We start from the raw sequence: 18,256 nt of genomic DNA, 5'->3' as shown, positions 1-18,256 counted from the left end.
TCTCCACTCCCTCTATAAAATACGAGGCCTAATGCCAACGCCCTGACCCCTCGTGGCTCTAGGGCGATCTCCACGTGCCGGTCACATCCCCTCCTCCTGGCCACCTATGTGATTCCCAAGAGTCATCAGCCCGCTAATGCCAGGTGTGCTTGTTACTAAGTTTCGTGCTTTAATTAAATGTTCCTACATTCTGATGAAATATGAATTCAAAAAGAAAATAATTTCGGTAAAAGCCAAGTGGAATGCTTTTGAAAGACTCCGTCAAGATGGGTCACTTTAAAAACCCTTTGGATTAGGTGTGAACAGGACGACTGTAGAAGACTGTAGAAGATTGAAGGGGAAAAGTTAAAATCTAGAAGAATTCTGCGCTCAGATTGTGTGACAGATGTCTTTAACGTCTCGTTCTACTGAAATGGACTCAAGTTGGAAATTGTACGTGGTATGTCATGGGTTTTTCTTTTTTTTTTTAATTTTATTTATTTATTTGACAGACAGAGATCACAAGTAGGCAGAGAGGCAGGCAGAGAGAGAGGAGGAAGCAGGCTCCCCCCTGAGCAGAGAGCCCGATGCGGGGCTCGATCCCAGGACCCTGAGATCATGACCTGAGCTGAAGGCAGGGGCTTCAACCCACTGAGCCACCCAGGTGCCCCTGTCATGGGTTTTTCTGAAGACAGAACTCTATTCAGAATAGCAGATAATACAGAGAAGACTTTGACCTTTCCTTGAAGATTAATGAATACAGAGATATTTATGATTTCATTTTAAACAAAATTATATATGCATATATATGACTATATAACAGATAATATAAATTATGTGTGTGAGAGAGATTGATTTTTCGTGATCCCTCTCTTTGAAGGACTCACAGTCCTATGGGTCACCTATGGGTCCCTAGCACGTTTGAAAAAGAGACTTCTAGTTGCTCTTACACACTTACTAGAATGCCCCACTCCAGGGTAGTTTATATACAGTAAACCAACCTCCCTGAAAGATTTCAGATGTGATGGTATTCGCTAAGGCTTATTTGTTTTTTTATTTTGTTTGGTTTTGTTTTCATTTGCCAAACGTATTGAGAGCCATGAGAAAAGAGCCTGGTTTAAAAACAATGGTTTGGAGCGAGAGGCAAGGGCAGTGTCAGACCGCTGGATGGATGAGGGAGGTCATGACCTCCCAGAGCCCCATCCTTTCTGGCCAGTCACACTCCCAGCTGACCTTTTCTCTCACTGCCCCGGGAGCCCACAGAGCGGGGACCCCTGCTCCGAGGCTCTGCTGAGCGGTGGGGGGCCAGGGATGCAAGCTGGGCAGCGGCCTGATGTTCCCAAACTCTCAGGGCCCACAGAAGGATGCGGAGACTAGCCTTGGATAACGTGGGTCCAGATGAGAAAAGGGCCTCTTGACGAGGCTCAAATCTTTTTGACTCTGGCTCTTCCCAGTCAGATGCGAGGGGCCTAGCAACCTGGGAGCGGGATAATAGAGCTGAATGGGGAAACATTTCAAATCCTATTCTAGCCACACACACACACACACACACCCCATACATCCAGCCACACAATTGATGGGCTTCTGTTTAAATGTGTGTGTGTGCACAGGCATGTGCGCGTGCATGCGCGTGTGTGTGCTCACATGTGTGTTTCGGAAGGCCTGAGGCCTCCAGTGAGGGCTGCTTCGGCTCCAGTCCAGACAAAACCCTTGAACACAGCAGGCTCCTGAGAGGAGACACTTTCTTTTCCTTAGTCCCCAAGGAATAAAACCAAACTAATGGGAAAAAAAGGTTCTTTTGAAAAGGTTCCTGGAGCACAGGATTCCAGCCTGCTCCCCGAGAAAGCAAACAGCAGCAGAGAGCTAGGCAGAGGGGAGTAGGGAGGGCAGCAGTGCCCCAGCCACCCCGGGAGGAGGGTTAGCTGGTCGGCCTTGCTCCGGTTCCTCTCGGTGGTGGCTGGAGATGTGGGTCCCTGCCGCGAACGGAGCCGCAGAAACCACTGTTCTCGCTCTCTCCCTGCTGGAGTTAAGGGACTTCAGTAAGTGGAGACAGGGGAGAAGGGAACAGAGGAGGGGGGACGCACGGGCACAAGAGCCCTATTTTGTTGCTCTGAGAAGTAACTGGACCCCTGCCCGAGAGCTCCCCAAGCCCTCCAGAGAAAGAACTGGCAGGGGTATGAGTCATTCCCCATTTCAGAAGAACACAGGGGGGCCCTGGGGGACCGGGGGCCTCCCTTATCAAGACGTAGCAACTGAAGTTCACAGATCATGCTTGGCGAAGGGCTAGGATCGGCTTCTGCTTCATTATCTATTTAACTAAGTGGATTAAATGAGAATTGACTGGAATTGTACACTTCGAGTCCCCTTACAAAACACTGTTATCTCATAAGCTGGCTTAATGGAACAGGCTGTCAGGGGCTTATTAGAGGTAACTGAATACAGCGCCTTACAGAGCAAAGATCCGAAGGAGGGTAAACAGCCGGACTGGGAGACCTCACACCTTCGGTGGCTACAAAAGACAAGCCTGGGGCATGACTGCAAACTGCAATGTTAACATCCACCTGGAGGGCCGGGCCGAGAGAAAAGGCCTTTGCTACCCACTCCGGTTTAAAAGCATTTCTTCGATGTTAAGACTGAATTAAGAGTTTCATTGATCTTTGATATATGTGGCCTCAGCACATGTGAAAGGCAATGGACTAGAGAGGCTAACAGGACCGTCTTTGGAGTTAGACTGCAAGGCTTTGACCTTCAGCATTGCTACTTACTAGCTGAGTGGCCCCTGTGTTGCTAAACTTCGCGAGGGCTCAGTTTCCCCGTCTGTAAAGTGGGAATGCTGTCAGTAGCTACCTCATTGTGTTTCTGTGGAGATTCAATAAGCGAAGATGTACAAACTGCCTAGCATAGCACCGGGCATGCAGATGGCATAGGGAGCGCTCCGTGATTCTGGAGACTTCTCTTGTCCCAGAAAAAATCATCTCATTTCAGAGCTTTGGTGCTCATATCATCTTTAGCTTTGATTCTAGCACAAATCCAGAGTGGGCTGCATGCCCAGAGGAGACTTGGGATGGTGGGTGGCAGTGGACATGGAGGAGCTCAGGTCTGTGATCAGCGGGACATTTGGAACCCTGACGCGGCCTGCGATGGTGATGTGATCTTGCACAAGTCATTTATCTTCTCTGATTCACATTTCTAAAGAGTGTGTGTGTGTGTGAGAAACTTTCATTATAGGTTTTGGGTAAGTGAGTATAAATTCTGCTTGGTGAGGACTGATAGAAATACGAAGGAGGCTCAGAGATCAGCGTGGTGTTGCAGAAACATGTACATTGTGGAACACTTGGCTTTGAGGACACCAGACACGTTGGGAAGAGTTGATGCTTTGGAAGCAGCTCGTGTGCAGTTTATTTGGACAATGAGGAGAATTGACTATTTTTCAGGGAAGCTTTACTTTATTTGTACATTGAGGACTTTTTATTTTCCTTCCAACAATGTGATAGCCTTATTTTTCTGTTGGGTTCCTTGGAGTTTAATTTACCAGTAATCTGTAAATGTTCCTGTCATACAATCTGTTCCACAGTGGACCTAAGTCTCTGCAATTACACATTAATTTCAATGTACAGTCCCCAACTTCCATGAATTATCTGTAAATGTCAGTAATCTATAATCCAGTAGACAATTCTATTCCACTCAGCCTACTAGATGAACATCATGTTACTCTCCAAAAAATTGAAATAGACCATATGAAAGATTGGATGAATCTTTCCATTAGCTAGAAAATGAATTACTTTGGGGCACCTGGGTGGCTCAGTGGGTTAAGCCTCTGCCTTCGGCTTGGGTCATGATCTCAGGGTCCTGGGATCGAGCCCCACATCGGGCTCTCTGCTTGGCAGGGAACCTGCTTCCTCCTCTCTCTCTGCTTGCCTCTCTGCCTACTTGTGATCTCTCTCTGTCAAATAAATAAATAAAATCTTTAAAAAAAAAGAAAGAAAGAAAGGAAGGAAGGAAGAAAGAAAGAAAGAAAATGAATTACTTTAAATAAAAAATTTAGCCGAGGGGCACCTGGGTGGCCGCGACGGTTAGGCAGCTGACTCTGGATTTCTGGGCAGGGTCCTGAGATCGAGCCCCACCTCCCGTCCATGCTCAGCAAGGAGTCTGCCTGAGAGTCTCTGTCTTCCTCTTCCTTTGTCCCTCCTCCTGCTCAAGCTATCTCTCTCTCTCTCAAATAAGTCTTTAAGGGAAAAAAAAGATTTCCTCTCTCCCTCTGCTCCAACTCCCCCACACTGCTTATGTGCTCTCTCTCTCTCAGAAAAAAAAAAAAAATAGCCTTCTAGCTGAATTGTGTTTTAGAGAAATTGAAACATTTGTGTGGTATTAGAACAAGTGACCATCTTTTTTTTTCCTGCCTTTTTTTTTTTTACTTGAAAATCTGGTACAGAATGTCCAACACAACACTTAGATACAATTGATATGATTTCCAATATTTTAAATGGCTCAGGCTGAGAGTTTAGGGGAAGAAGCTACATGAATGAGTGAGAATCCAGAACCTTCCAGGGTTTCTCCTGGTTGCTTATTGACGAAAGCGCTAGTCGGTCTGTCTCAGCTAGGGCTGTGATGCTAAGGGTAAGCAGGGTGTGGCATCAGCACATACCCTGTACCTTTGGATCTTAACGCTTTTTGGTTGTGAGCCTCTGTAAGAATCAGGAGGCGGTTATGGACATGTTTCTCAGAAACTGACACTTTCTCCTTTCCACAAAGCTTGACATAGAGTTCTCAGGAGATCCCATGAGCTCCTGACGGCCCTTCACGCCTCCCCTCCCCCCACCACAGTTCACTGAACATGGAGGCTTCGTCTCACTGTGCTTGACCACACTGATGTTGTTTTTTTTTTTTTTTTCTTAATGTCACAAGTTGGACCTTTCTGGAAACCAGGAGTTAAAGACCGGTCAGAGAATTTTTAGGATACAAAAATAAATATATATACTGGTCTTCGTCCCCAGTTCCTGGCATACAACTATTAGAGGATCTCCAGGGTGATAAGAATGTCTTCTATGCTAGTGGGATGACTAAGGGCTTGGGGCTCCTAACAGCTTCAGGGTGGGGGGCTTTTTTGCCAGAAAAACAAGGGCATGTGTGTAGAGAATTGGGAGTTTTCAGCCCCATCCCCCCAACCTCCAGGAAAGGGAGAGGGGCTAGAAATTGGATCAATCACCAGCAGCCAGTAATTTAATCAATCATGCCTATGGAATGAAACTGCCATAAAAACTCTTAAACAGTAGGATCGGAAGAGCTTCTGGGTTAGTGAACACATCAAGGTGCTGGAAAGGTAGAGTGCCTGAAGGGGGCTCCTTCCCCCTAATACTGCACTGTGCATCTGTTCCATTTGGCTTTTCCTGAGTTGTATCCCTTGCAATGAACTGGCAACAGTAGGCAAAGTTTTCTGGTAGAGTAGGTGGTTTCCTGAGTTCTGTGAGCTGTTCTAGCAAAGTATTAAACCTGAGGAAGGGGTCATGGGAACCCTCAGAGGGTAGGCGATCTGTCGGGAGTGCAGGTGGCCATCTGGGACCTGCAACTGACATCTGAAATGGACCTGAACCTTTAAGCTGTGGGGTCTACACTAACGCTGTGTAGTTAGTGTCCGAAGTGAACTGAATTGTTGGACGTCCAGGAGGTGCCCGGAGAATTAGACAATCGACTGACTGGTGTGGGGACATTCACACATTCATGTCAGATGTATTGGAGGTAAAGACAGTTCAGCATTTTGCCCTCCCTTAAAGAGTAATTACAGATGATGATCCACAGTCATTAAGAGTACAAGTTCAAGTACTCACATGCCACCTGGCTGTGAGTCAGGCGCCTTTGAATGTTCCTATATACGTTAGATACGCTCCATTTTAGTTTTACCTTGTTTGGATCTACCTCTGCTTCCTAAAAGCCATTTCTCCCTGTCAAAATCAACAAACATCTCCTCACTTCGCACCCACTAGGATCAATCAAGAAGGGTAACAATGAGCGTTGTTGAGGATGTGGAAAAATCACAACCGTCTTACACTGCTGGTAGAGGGCCAAATGGTGGGGTCATGTTGGAAAACAGCCAGGCAGTTCCTCAGAAGGCTAAACACAGAGTTGCCAACTCTATGGCAACAATCCTACTCCCAGATATTATCCGAGGGAAATGAATACGTATGTGTAGACAAAAATGTATAAAACTTAGCAGCCTTAGTCAGAATAGCCAAAATGTGAAAATGCATTCAGCTGAGGAACACGTCTATAAAATGTGGTATATCCATACAGTGAATATTAGCGATAAAAAGAAACGAAGCAGTGATGTATACTACAACTTGGATGAGACTTGAAAACATTATGTTAAATTAAAGAAGTCAGTCCCAAAAGATCGTATGTCTTATAGGACATTTATATGAAATGTCCAGAAATGGGAGATCCGTAGAGACAGAAAGCAGATTAGTAGTGCCAGGGACCAGGAGGAGAGTGGAAAAGGGGAGTGACAGTTCACAAGTATGGAGGTTCTTATTGAGGTGATTAAAAAATATTCTGAAATGAAATTGTGGTCATGATGGTCATACAACTATGTGAATAGACTAACAGCTATTGGGTTGTATACTTTAATTTTATGGTATTTAATTTGTATGGTATATGAATTATAGCTCAACAAAGCTGTTCCCCCTAATAATTATAGACTCCCAAAGAAGGATCCAGGTCATGTGTGTTTGAACGCCTTGGAAGTCCTGGTGTCCAGTGAGAGGGATTTGGGTGCAAGTACTGTATTTGGAAATATATTTCGGGAAGTATAGTCAGGAAGTAGGGAAGTGAGACAGGGAAGGAAAGCCAATAGAGGGTCATTAATGAGTGAGTTATCATTGTGGGGCTCCATCCTTCTGGGACTGAGCAAAGGCCCTGAAGACCACAATTCAGAATTGTCTCACCAGGGAATGAGAAAGCTGGGTTGTTCCAATGAATGCCGACTTCCTAGGACTTCCAGTCTGCCCCACACAAAGGCCAAGCATGCTTCTACAACCAGAAGAAGCCCACAGACAAAAAAGAGACAGAGACAGGAACACAGAGGCAAATAGATACTCAGGCAGCTTCTCGAGGTCAGAATCAGAGTACACAAGAACTGTTCCCCAAACCTACGGTGATGTCCAGGGTGAATGAGCACATCTGGGCAGAGCATTGCCAGCCTCTGCTCACGGGGGTGTCTCCTAACCACTCTGTACCTTGCTTCCTGCATCCCCAAAATGGGGAAAATGATAGCTCCTATCTCATAAGGGTGCTATGCAGATGAATGTGTTAACGTATCTGAGTATTTGAGACCACCCAAAACCTCATCTTGAATCTGTTTTTTTTGAAACTTCTGACTTATCCATAATCATTTCTCTTCTGAATGGGCTTCTAACAAGACAGAGAATAAATCCAGCTATTATAAGTGTCAAAGAAAAATAGAATCATTGCTGAGAACAGTCTTCATATTAGGCCCTCTTTGTGTGTTACCAACTTTGAATGGCTGCATTTTGAAAGGCTCTCAAATGCTTTGAGAGCGCATTAGGCAGACACCCGTCCCAGCAAGATCTGTCCCCGGCACAGCCCTAGCATCTCTCAGTTTTGCTCTTGTATTTTCTGGGAACTGTTGGTGGGATTCAAGTAAGAGGGGTTCATCACAGCACTCTCTGGTACTTTTCTTGGTGTCTCTTCCTATTTTCCCAAAGCTAAGTTCTGAGGATACTAGACCTGGGGAGCTTTCGTTCTGTGAAGCTTCTATAGTGTGGGGATTGAAGCCAGTGGCCACCATCCCAGAGAATTCCAAGTTCTCCTTCTGTCAAAAACATTTACACTTGGTATATTCCATCGCTCGTGGAGGATTAAAACCACCCAGTTGGGGAACAGCCAGGGGTAAAATAGGGTGAAAAAGAAAATCCAACTGTGTGACCTCAAGCTCAAGCCTCCATGATTAAAACTTAATTTAAAGATGTGTTCACCCAAGAAAATCTCTCTGGATTGTTTCAGGCTGTGACTCTTCAATGACGCTGACATTTCAGAAATCCAAAATTGCTGCAGATAAGCTCTTTGCCTCGCTTCAGGATATCGCCGGAGCTCGGAATCTCATGAAACAGTTTAAGTCTGTATATGCTCCTGGAAATCATACCCACCAGGCAAGTACATACGCCTGAAAGTAACCATCGAAACTGTGTTGTATTTTTAGGATTCAGGGACTGCCAAATGAAATTTCCATCTTAGCCTCTCTAAAACGAGGGATTTGTTCTAGATGAACACCAAGTCCCCTGCCAGTTCAGAGTTCTGGGTTCCCCTGGATGTGAAAGCCTCTTGGTTCATGTGCACTTACAGGCTTGATGCAGGGAGAGGAGCACTGGAATGGGGGCCAGCCATTTCTCTGCAGCTGTCTCATACTTATCCTGTAAGAGGCAAGTCCATTTACTTTGTTGGGCCCTAGTTGCTATGGGTGCAGGCCAGGGGCTGGCCTTCTGTGATTCCCAAGCTTCTAGATCTAAGCGCTCCCTAAACATTCCGAACAATTAGAACAAGATGACCTCATCATGCTATGGCAAGGAAAAAAGAAGTTCGTGACAGCAAAACCTTTGTTATTTAAAATTTCCCCACCACTTCCTAAGGGCAGTGGGGGAACTTTTAGAAAGGTATTTTGAACAGTGAGTATGACAATAGTATGGGAATCCAAGATTATAAGCTCGGTGAGGGAGGGGCCCCAGAGGGACCCAAAAGGAAGCTTAAGGAGTGAAGAAAGGCTGGAATCATGGAGGCTGGGCAGTCTCTGTTGGACAAGGATGGAGACACAGCTAACGTTCCTGGTGGCCGAAGATAGCTATGAAGGAAGAACAGATGTTTCTGGTGGGAAAGATCATTAGGGGAGTGTGCCAGCGACTTCTCCTTCATGTCCCCCATGAGATCTCAACAAAATCCACTCTGTTTGCTACAGCCGCTTGAGGTGCTGAATGTGCTGTCGGTGGAGACTCCGCTGTAGCAAGGGGTTCAGCTTTAGGATGCTGACCTTTTAAGGTGGGCATATAGACAAGAGCTAAGGTTATCTGCGAGAGTAGCCTAGCCAAATCCAGACTCTTCCTCCCATATATTCCTATAGTAGCCGATACCTTGAAGGGTACCCCCCCGTTGGGCTTGTCCTTTGATCCTCACAAGAAGTAAGCCAGGGAAGCATTATTACCCCGAGATCCAGGAAGGCCACGTGACTTGCCACAGACGCACGGGTGGCCAGGACCAGATGCCAGGTTTTGGCTGCCATTACGAAACCTCCTCCCCACTACACCATGGAGCTCATGGAGGCTCTAGAAGTACTGATTGATGGTGCTGATGGGCATCGAAATCACCCACCAACATATGAAAGACCTTGGAAACTGGCTCTCAACTTAGTAATGTCAATTCCCATCCTTTGTTCAATGACCTGAGAAACTACCACCACAAAATACAGATAAAGTCACTCAGATCATTCATCGTATGTAGTCTAGTTGTTAAAAAAAATCACCAGTCTTAAATACAGGAGTAGGGACTAGTTCTAGAAGACAGAGAACTGGTGATTTATGATGATATTTAGACCAAAGAATGTCAAGAAGCAAGCAGCTGCTATAGTTGGCAAAGTGCAAACAAACCACCAATTAATAAGGTCTTTTCAGTTTTACAATCATCATTGTGACTAATTTAGCCAAATTTGCACAAACATGCATTAGCCATAAATCTTGGGCATGATAAGGACAGTGATAAATTTTCTAGACTTTGTCTCTGTGCTGCCAACACTGCCATTTCTCCAGACTGAGAACCCTGTCCTGCAGCCATTGCCTTTGGAAAATGAACTTTCCTTTGTCACATATACTCTCCTACAGTGAGTCAATGACATCGACCCTTTCACTGAAAATCCTAAATGTCAATGAGTGGGAAGTAGGGGCAAGGTAGGGAGTTATGTGTGTATCTTAAAGTGATTTAGTAAATAATGATCTAGACACATGCTCTGAAATGTACGACCATTAAAATGAATGAGGCAAATCCAAGTGCACTTAGCAGAGCTGTATGTGAATCCTTGGCTCAGGCTCTGCTTCTTGGAGAGCTCAGACTAAAACAGAGGTTTATGATCCATTAGGTGGGGGGATAAAACATTCTGTCAAGCATGTGACATGCAATACATGTGTTTTTATCATATTTCAGAGGATTTGGGGGCATGCAAAGTATGTACAATGAGAAAAAGACAAATGTCGAGACTAGATTCAGAGTCCAGCTGTGTCTAGTTTTGAAGGTGGGCCTTGACTGGGCAGCCCTCCTCCCAACGTGGTCCTCATCCCCGAGGCTCCCGTAGGGGCGGGCAGGGAAAGGAGGGGAGTGTGTTTTCTATGTCGCTCCATGCAGTTTCTACACAGCATCTAGTTGAGATGTTCTGGGCTCACTGGATACCCAGGAAGGCACTAGACCTGGCCCAACCCCAGATTCCTATTCCAGCTCTGAACAGTGCTATATGAATTTAGGCTCTCTCCCCTGGATCCCGGGGCCCCTACCTGCCCCGTGCTCCATCCTAGCACCCCTCTCTCCTACTCCGGAGCTCAAGCTGCCTCCCAGAACCACTCCTGTTGCGCCTGCTAGCATCTGAGGCATCTCTTCTTTGACCTCTGTCCTTTAGCCCTTTGGGAAAGTGTATCAGCCACAGCCCAGAAAGCAGACATCACTTTCTTCATTTCAAGGAGAACATGATTTCATACAAGAAGTCATGTTCGTATAAAGTCTCTGGGAGAGCTGGAAGAGGGGGATCCAGACTGCATCTCCAGAAATGATCCCAGAAGATCACTGCACACCTGGCTCTCCAAGGAAGCCAGCCCTGCTGCAGCCAGGAGAGTGGGCATGGTGGGGATCGTGAGCTCTTGATGCAAGCTCTTGACTTGCAGAGAAGACTACCAAAGCTGGGCATGGCATCCACGTTTGTTCACCGTGGGGTTTCTGCAGAGCCTTGCTCAGTGCGTGCTTCCTAGGGGGTGGCTGAATGGTGAATGGATGGATGGATGGACAGATGGACTGTGATTCTTACCCACTATGGCATTTCTAATGCTCTTAATTCTTAGTGAGATGGAATTTAACAACAACATGGGTTCACAGCTGAGCACAGAAGCACTGAGTTCAAAGGTCCAGAGCCCTATCTACTGTGTGACCTTAAGCAGGTGACTTCACCTCTCTGTGCCTAGTTCCTCCACTGCACAAAGGAGTGAATAATAACCATACCTCTCAGAAAGATGCTCAGATGATTAGGTGAGTTCATACATGCAAAGCTCTTAGGATAGGAGCAGACAAAGACCACATTATGTAAGCTTTTGCTGCAACAGTTGCAGTCAAGGACAAAATGGGCCTCTTTTTTGTGCTCTTTTGTAGCATTTCACCTTTTCCTTGACTAGGGGATGGGCCCCATCGAAGGGGAGTCATTCTCAAGCCACTGCACTGTTAGCTGCTCTGGATAGTAAGGGCTTACTGCTGACGCCCGTTGGTCTGGAAAGTTTGTATTTGTTCCTGGACTGTGTTGAGTGGAAAGCTAAGCCCCCAGTTTTGCCTGTGCAGCAAGTCTTATGCTTTTGTTTCTTACTGCAAATGTTCTAGTTTAACGGGAGGCTTAACCTCCTCCCTAAACGTTTGATGTGCCGCTCGTCCTCAGCTGGGGCATCAGGAGGCCATTAGGCCCATGTCTCAGGGCGAAGAACTTCTGGGCCCTTTCAGGCAAAATACTGTCTGACTTCTCGCATGACTTGCTTTGGCAGAAGCCTCCAAGTGCTGTGCTGGGCTTGCTGGGGGAAGTTTTCCATGGATGCCTACTGTCTTCTGGGCCTCTGGCTGGCAGAACAAGAGTATTTAGAGCCAGGGGTGCCCGAGGAGGCCTAATTCATCTGGTGCCTGGTGAATTATGGCTCTCGAACAGTCTGCAGGTGCAGTCTCTTTGTCAGTGATCCTCGCTGTTCTTTTCCAAGTGCTAAGCTCGCTTCTTCCTCTTCCTCCTGATTCTGTCTTCCTCACTCCAGACCTGCTAGTACCCCTTTGGAAAGAAGCAACACAAAATGGGACAAAACTGGGGGTCAAGAGACTTGGCTCTGTCCTGTACCCCACTTCTAACTGCCTATGTGAACTCAAGCAAATTAGTAAATAGCTTTGGGCTTAGTTTTTTGCCTTTTTTTTTTTTTTTCATTGAAGTTGAAGAGACTACACTCAAAATTTTACAAAGTAATCTGCTTCTGGTTTGAAAGAAGGATGGATGGGTGGATAGATGGATGAACCGATAGGCAAATGAACCACTTTTTAATCTGCAGAGCAAACTATTTCCTTTAAGAAGATGAAAGGGGGAAAAAAATCAGTGATAGTAAAGCCAAAAATAAAAATAAATGAGCCATGGAACAACCAAAGCTCTCAGCAGTTTTGAACAGATGTTTTTCTATACCGTCATAGACTGAGACAAAATGAACCCTCTCTTTACAAGAGTATTCGAACCAATTTTGTGGGAAAGGGAGAAGCACCTAGGATGGAGAGGGCCCATGGCCACACCAACACCAGTCAGCAAAGCCAAGGCAGCAGGGGATATAGCTGTGGCAACAACTCAGGTTTTCTTGCAAACTGATTATCTTGGGCCATATTACAGATGCACCAAATTCAGGAAGATGTTGGAGTTTAGACTCGTTTATAGAAATTTTCTCTTGACTTATGTATAATATCAGAAACTATTATCCTCAGTACCTGTGTTCAAGACCTAGAATCAGGTCAATAAAAGAATCTTCCAGACCTAATCACATATCTACCACAGGAGTAACCAGAGACATAAACACAAATATTTTAATCTTCATATTTTGATTTACTGTAGTATTTTTAAAAGTCCAGTTTGTTCTGGAAGAGATACTGGCCATTTAAAGGAAAAGGAGAAAGCTTTGGTATAAGATCAGGTTTTTTGAAACTTCAATTTTTTCACATTTAATGCCAATCTAGGGATCTCATTAGGCTCTACCAAACTTTCTGGCTATCCTTATAAGGCTGTCATAAAGGGCCACATTATGATTTTCATAGTCCTACTCACTTTTGCCTTTATGGACCTCTTCCTCTATTAAAAAAAATACTAAAAATTATATGGTATAATTACATTGGTACAGAGACAATATTCTGTATCAGAACATTATTTTTGCTCTAAAAGTTCGTTTGTTTCCTTCTGATTTTAAACTAGTACATTTCCACGGACCCCTAAAAGTCTTGTGGGCTCTAGGCACTGTGCCTTCTGTGCCTAATGGGTTATTCAGCTATGGGGTCAAAGCCCCACTTGGCACCAGTCTTCCCAGGACAGGAGCATAGCTAGCCATGAGGGGGTCGCATGCATGTTTCTTCCCTGGAGTGGTCCTTGTCACCCAGGAGCTACCCAGTTTGGTCCCAAGATAACAGCTCAGAAGTGAAGGAACTAGACTCACATCTAGAGAGGTTTGGGGGCGGGAGTCTCCTGGCTTAAAAACTTCATATCCTCTAGGAGCCAGTTTCTCTGCAACAAGTCTGTGGACATAGCTCCCAGTGTTCCTCCAAGGGACATGCCCAGTTATACAAGAGTCATCGCACCCAGAGAAGCCCAGAGCTCTGGCTTTCTGGCCAATATTTCAAGCTCTCTTCAATCTAATGCAATTTACTAAGCAGGGGTCAATTTTATCATAAGCCATCTTGCCTGGCTACAGTTTGACATTCTTCTCTTATCAGGTTTCCATGGAAACCGAGCTAGAAAGTTAACCAAAGGTCAAATTCTTATGCAGAAGAGGGGGGAAAGGGCTTAATAATCCTTTGCCTATAACAGGCAACTTGCCAGTTAAAGAAATAATCATATTAATGTTACAGTACAGACTTTACTGTGTGTCTGTGTCAGAGACAATGTTCCCTGAAGTCCATTTCCCTTTCCTCCTGGGCACAGTTTGACCACAATTTCCAGATTCCCTTGGGAGTAAATGTAGGTTTGCGACTAATTCCGGCAATGAACAATGGGTAGAAGTGATACAGATCGTTTTCAGGCTGAGCGCATAAAATCTGTCTGGAAATCCTCCATGCTCGCTCTCGTGCACCTGCTGATGAGACACAGAGCTCCCATGTGGGATTCCGGTGCCCTAGGGAATGGGGGCACCAATGGACAGAAGGAACCTGGGTACCTGTACAGTTGTGTAGGGCAGAGACCCCCTAGTGTCAGCATACCCCGAATGTGATATAAGCGAGAAATAAATGACCAGCAAGAACAGGAAAGAATGAATTTGTTGGTGTTTTTCATTCCTCTCCAACCCACCCCCAAAGGTGAACTGACAGAGAATGTTAGATTAGGAAAATTAAATGACTCTGCCTAACTCTCTTAATGTCGGAGGAAACCATACAACTGATCCCCCCCCCCCGCCCCGCCCAGCCGTCCCTAACATGGGGGAGAACTTTGAGTAGAGCACCAGGGGAAGACATCTCTCCCCTATCACCACCTTCTATGTGGTCCTTTGCCAAGAGGTGAGTGGCTTCTGGTTAAATAGAAAATTCCATGACAGTCAGAGGTTTCTCATCTAAGAAGCCATTGCTGAAGCCCAGCATTCCAATCAGATTTCAGTCACATGATTTGGGACCAACCTCCATGGCTGAGAGAAAGGAGCCAAAGGTTCTTGTCATGAAAATCCCTAATTGGAAAAACTAAAAAATGTGTTTGGGAAGAGGTCATGAGGCCGGTACTGCTTTTATGCCTGAGAAAGTCTTTCTCAAACTGTGCTCTTTAAATGGACAATGTTAGTCCGTTGTTCTGTGCTTAGCTGTTTTAGTAAAGGATTAGAGGTTTTCTATATATGTAAGTGGAAAAAGCTATCGACGTCCCTTTGGTAAAGTATGTGGTTTAGTGTGCTTTTGGTTACAAGTGAAAACAAAAAATGCAAGAAAAAAAGCTCTGACTGGCTTAAACCAGGAAGGTAATTCATTGGATTCTGTGACTTCTAAGTCGTGAGAAGGGACGGCGTCCAGTGGTGAGGAGCCCTTGCTGGGGTGATGCTGGTGGGAACAGCGAATTGAATGGGGAAGAGCATGATCTCTCACTTCCTGCCGCCACTCTCCCTCTAGTGCCCCCTGGTGGCAGGCTACCCGGTCGAGCGTCTCGGAGCTAAGTCCAGAAGACAGCGCGTGGATTTGAGAGACAACAGCTTAATCACCATAACATCTCTGGAGCAGATGATTTTTCCACATTGCTGTCAAATGAAAAGATAATCCGAGAGAATGCAGCCAAGAAATCTAAGAAATGAGTATCACGGAGCTAGGTCAGGCAGTTAATGAATGAGAGCAATTATGTTATTGTTCTGGATTATGTGATGGGTTTGTTATCTGTTACTTTCTGTATGGAAGTTGTGATTTCTTTCCTCACTCTCAGTAAATGTAACCTACATACTTGAGAAAAATAAAAATAAAAAGGATTTACAACCTTCCCCAGTGGCATACAAGGATCGCAAAATCCCAAGAATGAAGGTAGTAAGGGACTAGCCCTTGCAAATCTCTGCTCACCCCCACGGGGGACCCCAGCTCAGTGGGTATTTTGAACTGGGTGCTTCGTTGCTCAGAGCTTAGCAAAAACTGGAGCAGGGGAGAAGACAGGATCCCCAGCCCCCCTACACTTCCTTCTTTCCCTTGACCCCCTCCCCTGAGGCTGCGCTAGAGAGAACCATCACCCCCAGCCCACTGCCCCCTGCACAGAGGAGTTACTGAGTCTAGCATTTTAGCTGGATGATAGACTTTTCCTGTGGCTGAGCTCCTTCCCCCATCACAACTCTTCCTCTTGGCAGGAAGCACATCCTTTAGAGAGCAACAACCTGGTTGTGTTTGTTGTAGGTTAGGGAACATATTCTCCCCTCTCTTAATCATGACAGCCTACATGTATTTCTCTGGGGTTCCACTTCAAGTTATTCTAGATATCTGCATACAGGCTAATACATTAAATAAATGTAAGCTCCTGGAAGGAAGACACGGCCCTTTACTTACTTACTTACTTACTCACTTATTTAACATAACTCCTTGGCCAGGAGAGAGCCCAGCGTGGGGTGTGAACTCATGACCCTTGAGATCAAGACCTGAGCTGAGCTAGAGAATTGGAGAACTGCCTGAGCCACCCAGCACCCCAGTTTCTTTATCTTCCCTTTGCACTTTGTATCAGTTAGAATTTCGTTCAGTTGCAAGTCACAAAGATCTGAGAGCTAATGGCTTAAACAGGAGGGTTAGAAAGGGAAAGAGCAGCCCTTTCTCTTTTGAAAAAGGAGCATTTTGGAGTCCCACTACCCTCCTGCTTACATCCCATTGTCCAGAACTTTGTTACTTTGTTACGGGGCTGTACCAGGCTGCAAGGACCAAGGAAAAAGTCAATGAGTGCCCACGAAATGCTGATAAGGGAGCAGAATTTTGGTCAAAGGACTTCTCTTTGGAGAACAGTTTAAAGTTTACGTTGAGAGTCAATGTCCAGAAAGGCTGAGATGACAGAAGGGCTCTCGAGACAGTTTACTTAGAGACGATGATGTGCAAAATTCAGAGGCTGTTCCACGACCCCATTTTTCTTTAACATGGAAAATATTTATTGGATCATATTAAGATTCCAGAAGTATACCTGTGAACTTTAGAACATTTGGCCAAAGAAAAAATAATGTCCCCTACTCCCAGAACCTAGACATCTAGACATAGCCCTAATTAACATTCTGGTGGGCTTTACTTCAGTCTCTTTCATGCATAAATAATTTGTTAATTTTTAACAAGTAAAAAACAAAATGAAATAAACAAACAAACAAAAAACACCATTCTTGCTGTTTGCCGTGGTGTTTTAACTGTTTTTGGAAAGCGATATATTAAAAAGCCTCCCCCCCACCCCCCCAACTGCCCCACCCCACCCTTTTCCCTCGCCCTGCTCTCCACTCTGGGATCACTGCTCCTGGCAGTCTCTGTAAATCCCATCACAATTAATCTTCTGTACATTTCAGCAGATACAAGCTTCCAAATCCCCTGGAACACATTTTACATAAATGCCAGCCCAACACACGCTCTGTTCTCACCTTGCCGTTTCCACCCACACTTTATTCTGCTTTTTGCCAGATCAACACCAGAGCTTCTCCCTTAGCTTCCGTGCCATTTCTTCCTGTGGCCGTGACCCATTTATTACCCAGCTGCTTCTGATGGGCACTTGTTGCTTCCAGTCTCCTGCTATTACAAACAATGGCAGTGGCCTTTTATAGGTCTCATTTGCATATGTTAACATATTGATAGGATAAATTCCTAGAGGCGGAACTGCCACATCAAATGCACTTGTAATAGTGATAGGAGCTGCCCAGTTGCTCTCCACGCTGATTGCAACAATTTGCACGCCCACCAGCAAATCTATGAGGGTCTTAAAATCCATCTTAATACAGCTTTAGAATGGGGAGGGTTGAATCATAGTGTTTGCTTTTTTTTACTTCTGTCTTAATGGTATTCCTGCTCAGTGCTCTACCTTTCATGAGTATTTACCTGTGAGATCCCTGGGTGTACAGGGGTCAGGAGTCGGTTGGACTAATGAACATGAAGGCTGTACCTGTCGGCTGAACAGTTCCTACTTCTCCCTGCATTTTATCCCTGATAGAGGCACTGACATTCTAGCTAAATGACAGTGTTTTCCTAAGATTTTATTTGTAAGCGATCTTTACACACAACCTGGGGCTCTAACCTACAACCCCAAGATCAAGAGCCATGCGCTCTACTGACTGAGATAGCCACGTGCCCCTAAATAATTGTTTCTTATTTTGATGGTTTGACCTGCTTTTTCCTAAAATATTTTAAGGAAGAAAGTTGGAATAAAGTAAAAAAATGACTATAAGGAAAGCAAGGTGAAGCCAGAGATGAAGTCAGTTCACCCAACGGCCTCAGCATTTTCACTTAACCCATGTACCAGTCATAGGTCTGGATGATGGTCTCTTGCTCTTAATTCTAGAACTTGCTAGAGGCAGGTCACAGATTTGGCCAAGGCCAAGAGCCAAAGAGTTCAAAACATCTGGCTCCATGGGAATCTGGCTCTTCCAAGGCAGTAATAATCACCCGAGTGCGTGGAGAGGAGACAGTGTTTCTTCTCTCAGCGTTCGTGCTCCAAACTCACATGCCCTGTGGGACTGGAGAGCGGAGACAGAGCAGGTCTGGGAGGAGGGCGGTCAGCTGGTGCGAAGGGAAAAACAGAGGATGAGGAAGAGCTTGGTAGGAAGAAGAACAAGGCACGAGGAGTGGAGGA

General features: G+C 45.4%; 1 protein-coding gene across 1 annotated transcript in view; it reads left to right on the top strand.

Moving 5' to 3' along the window:
* SCFD2 (sec1 family domain containing 2) overlaps window positions 1–18,256 on the top strand; it is a 428,274-nt gene that overhangs the window by 385,126 nt on the left and 24,892 nt on the right. The window contains exon 6 of the mRNA XM_032334293.1: window positions 7,996–8,141. Coding sequence (XP_032190184.1) covers window positions 7,996–8,141 — 146 coding nt within the window. The remainder of the gene's footprint in view (window positions 1–7,995; window positions 8,142–18,256) is intronic.

The sequence above is a fragment of the Mustela erminea genome, chromosome 2 (assembly GCF_009829155.1).
Source record: "Mustela erminea isolate mMusErm1 chromosome 2, mMusErm1.Pri, whole genome shotgun sequence".
Classification (NCBI taxonomy): Eukaryota; Metazoa; Chordata; class Mammalia; order Carnivora; family Mustelidae; genus Mustela; species Mustela erminea.
This window is presented reverse-complemented; position numbering and strand designations above follow the sequence as displayed.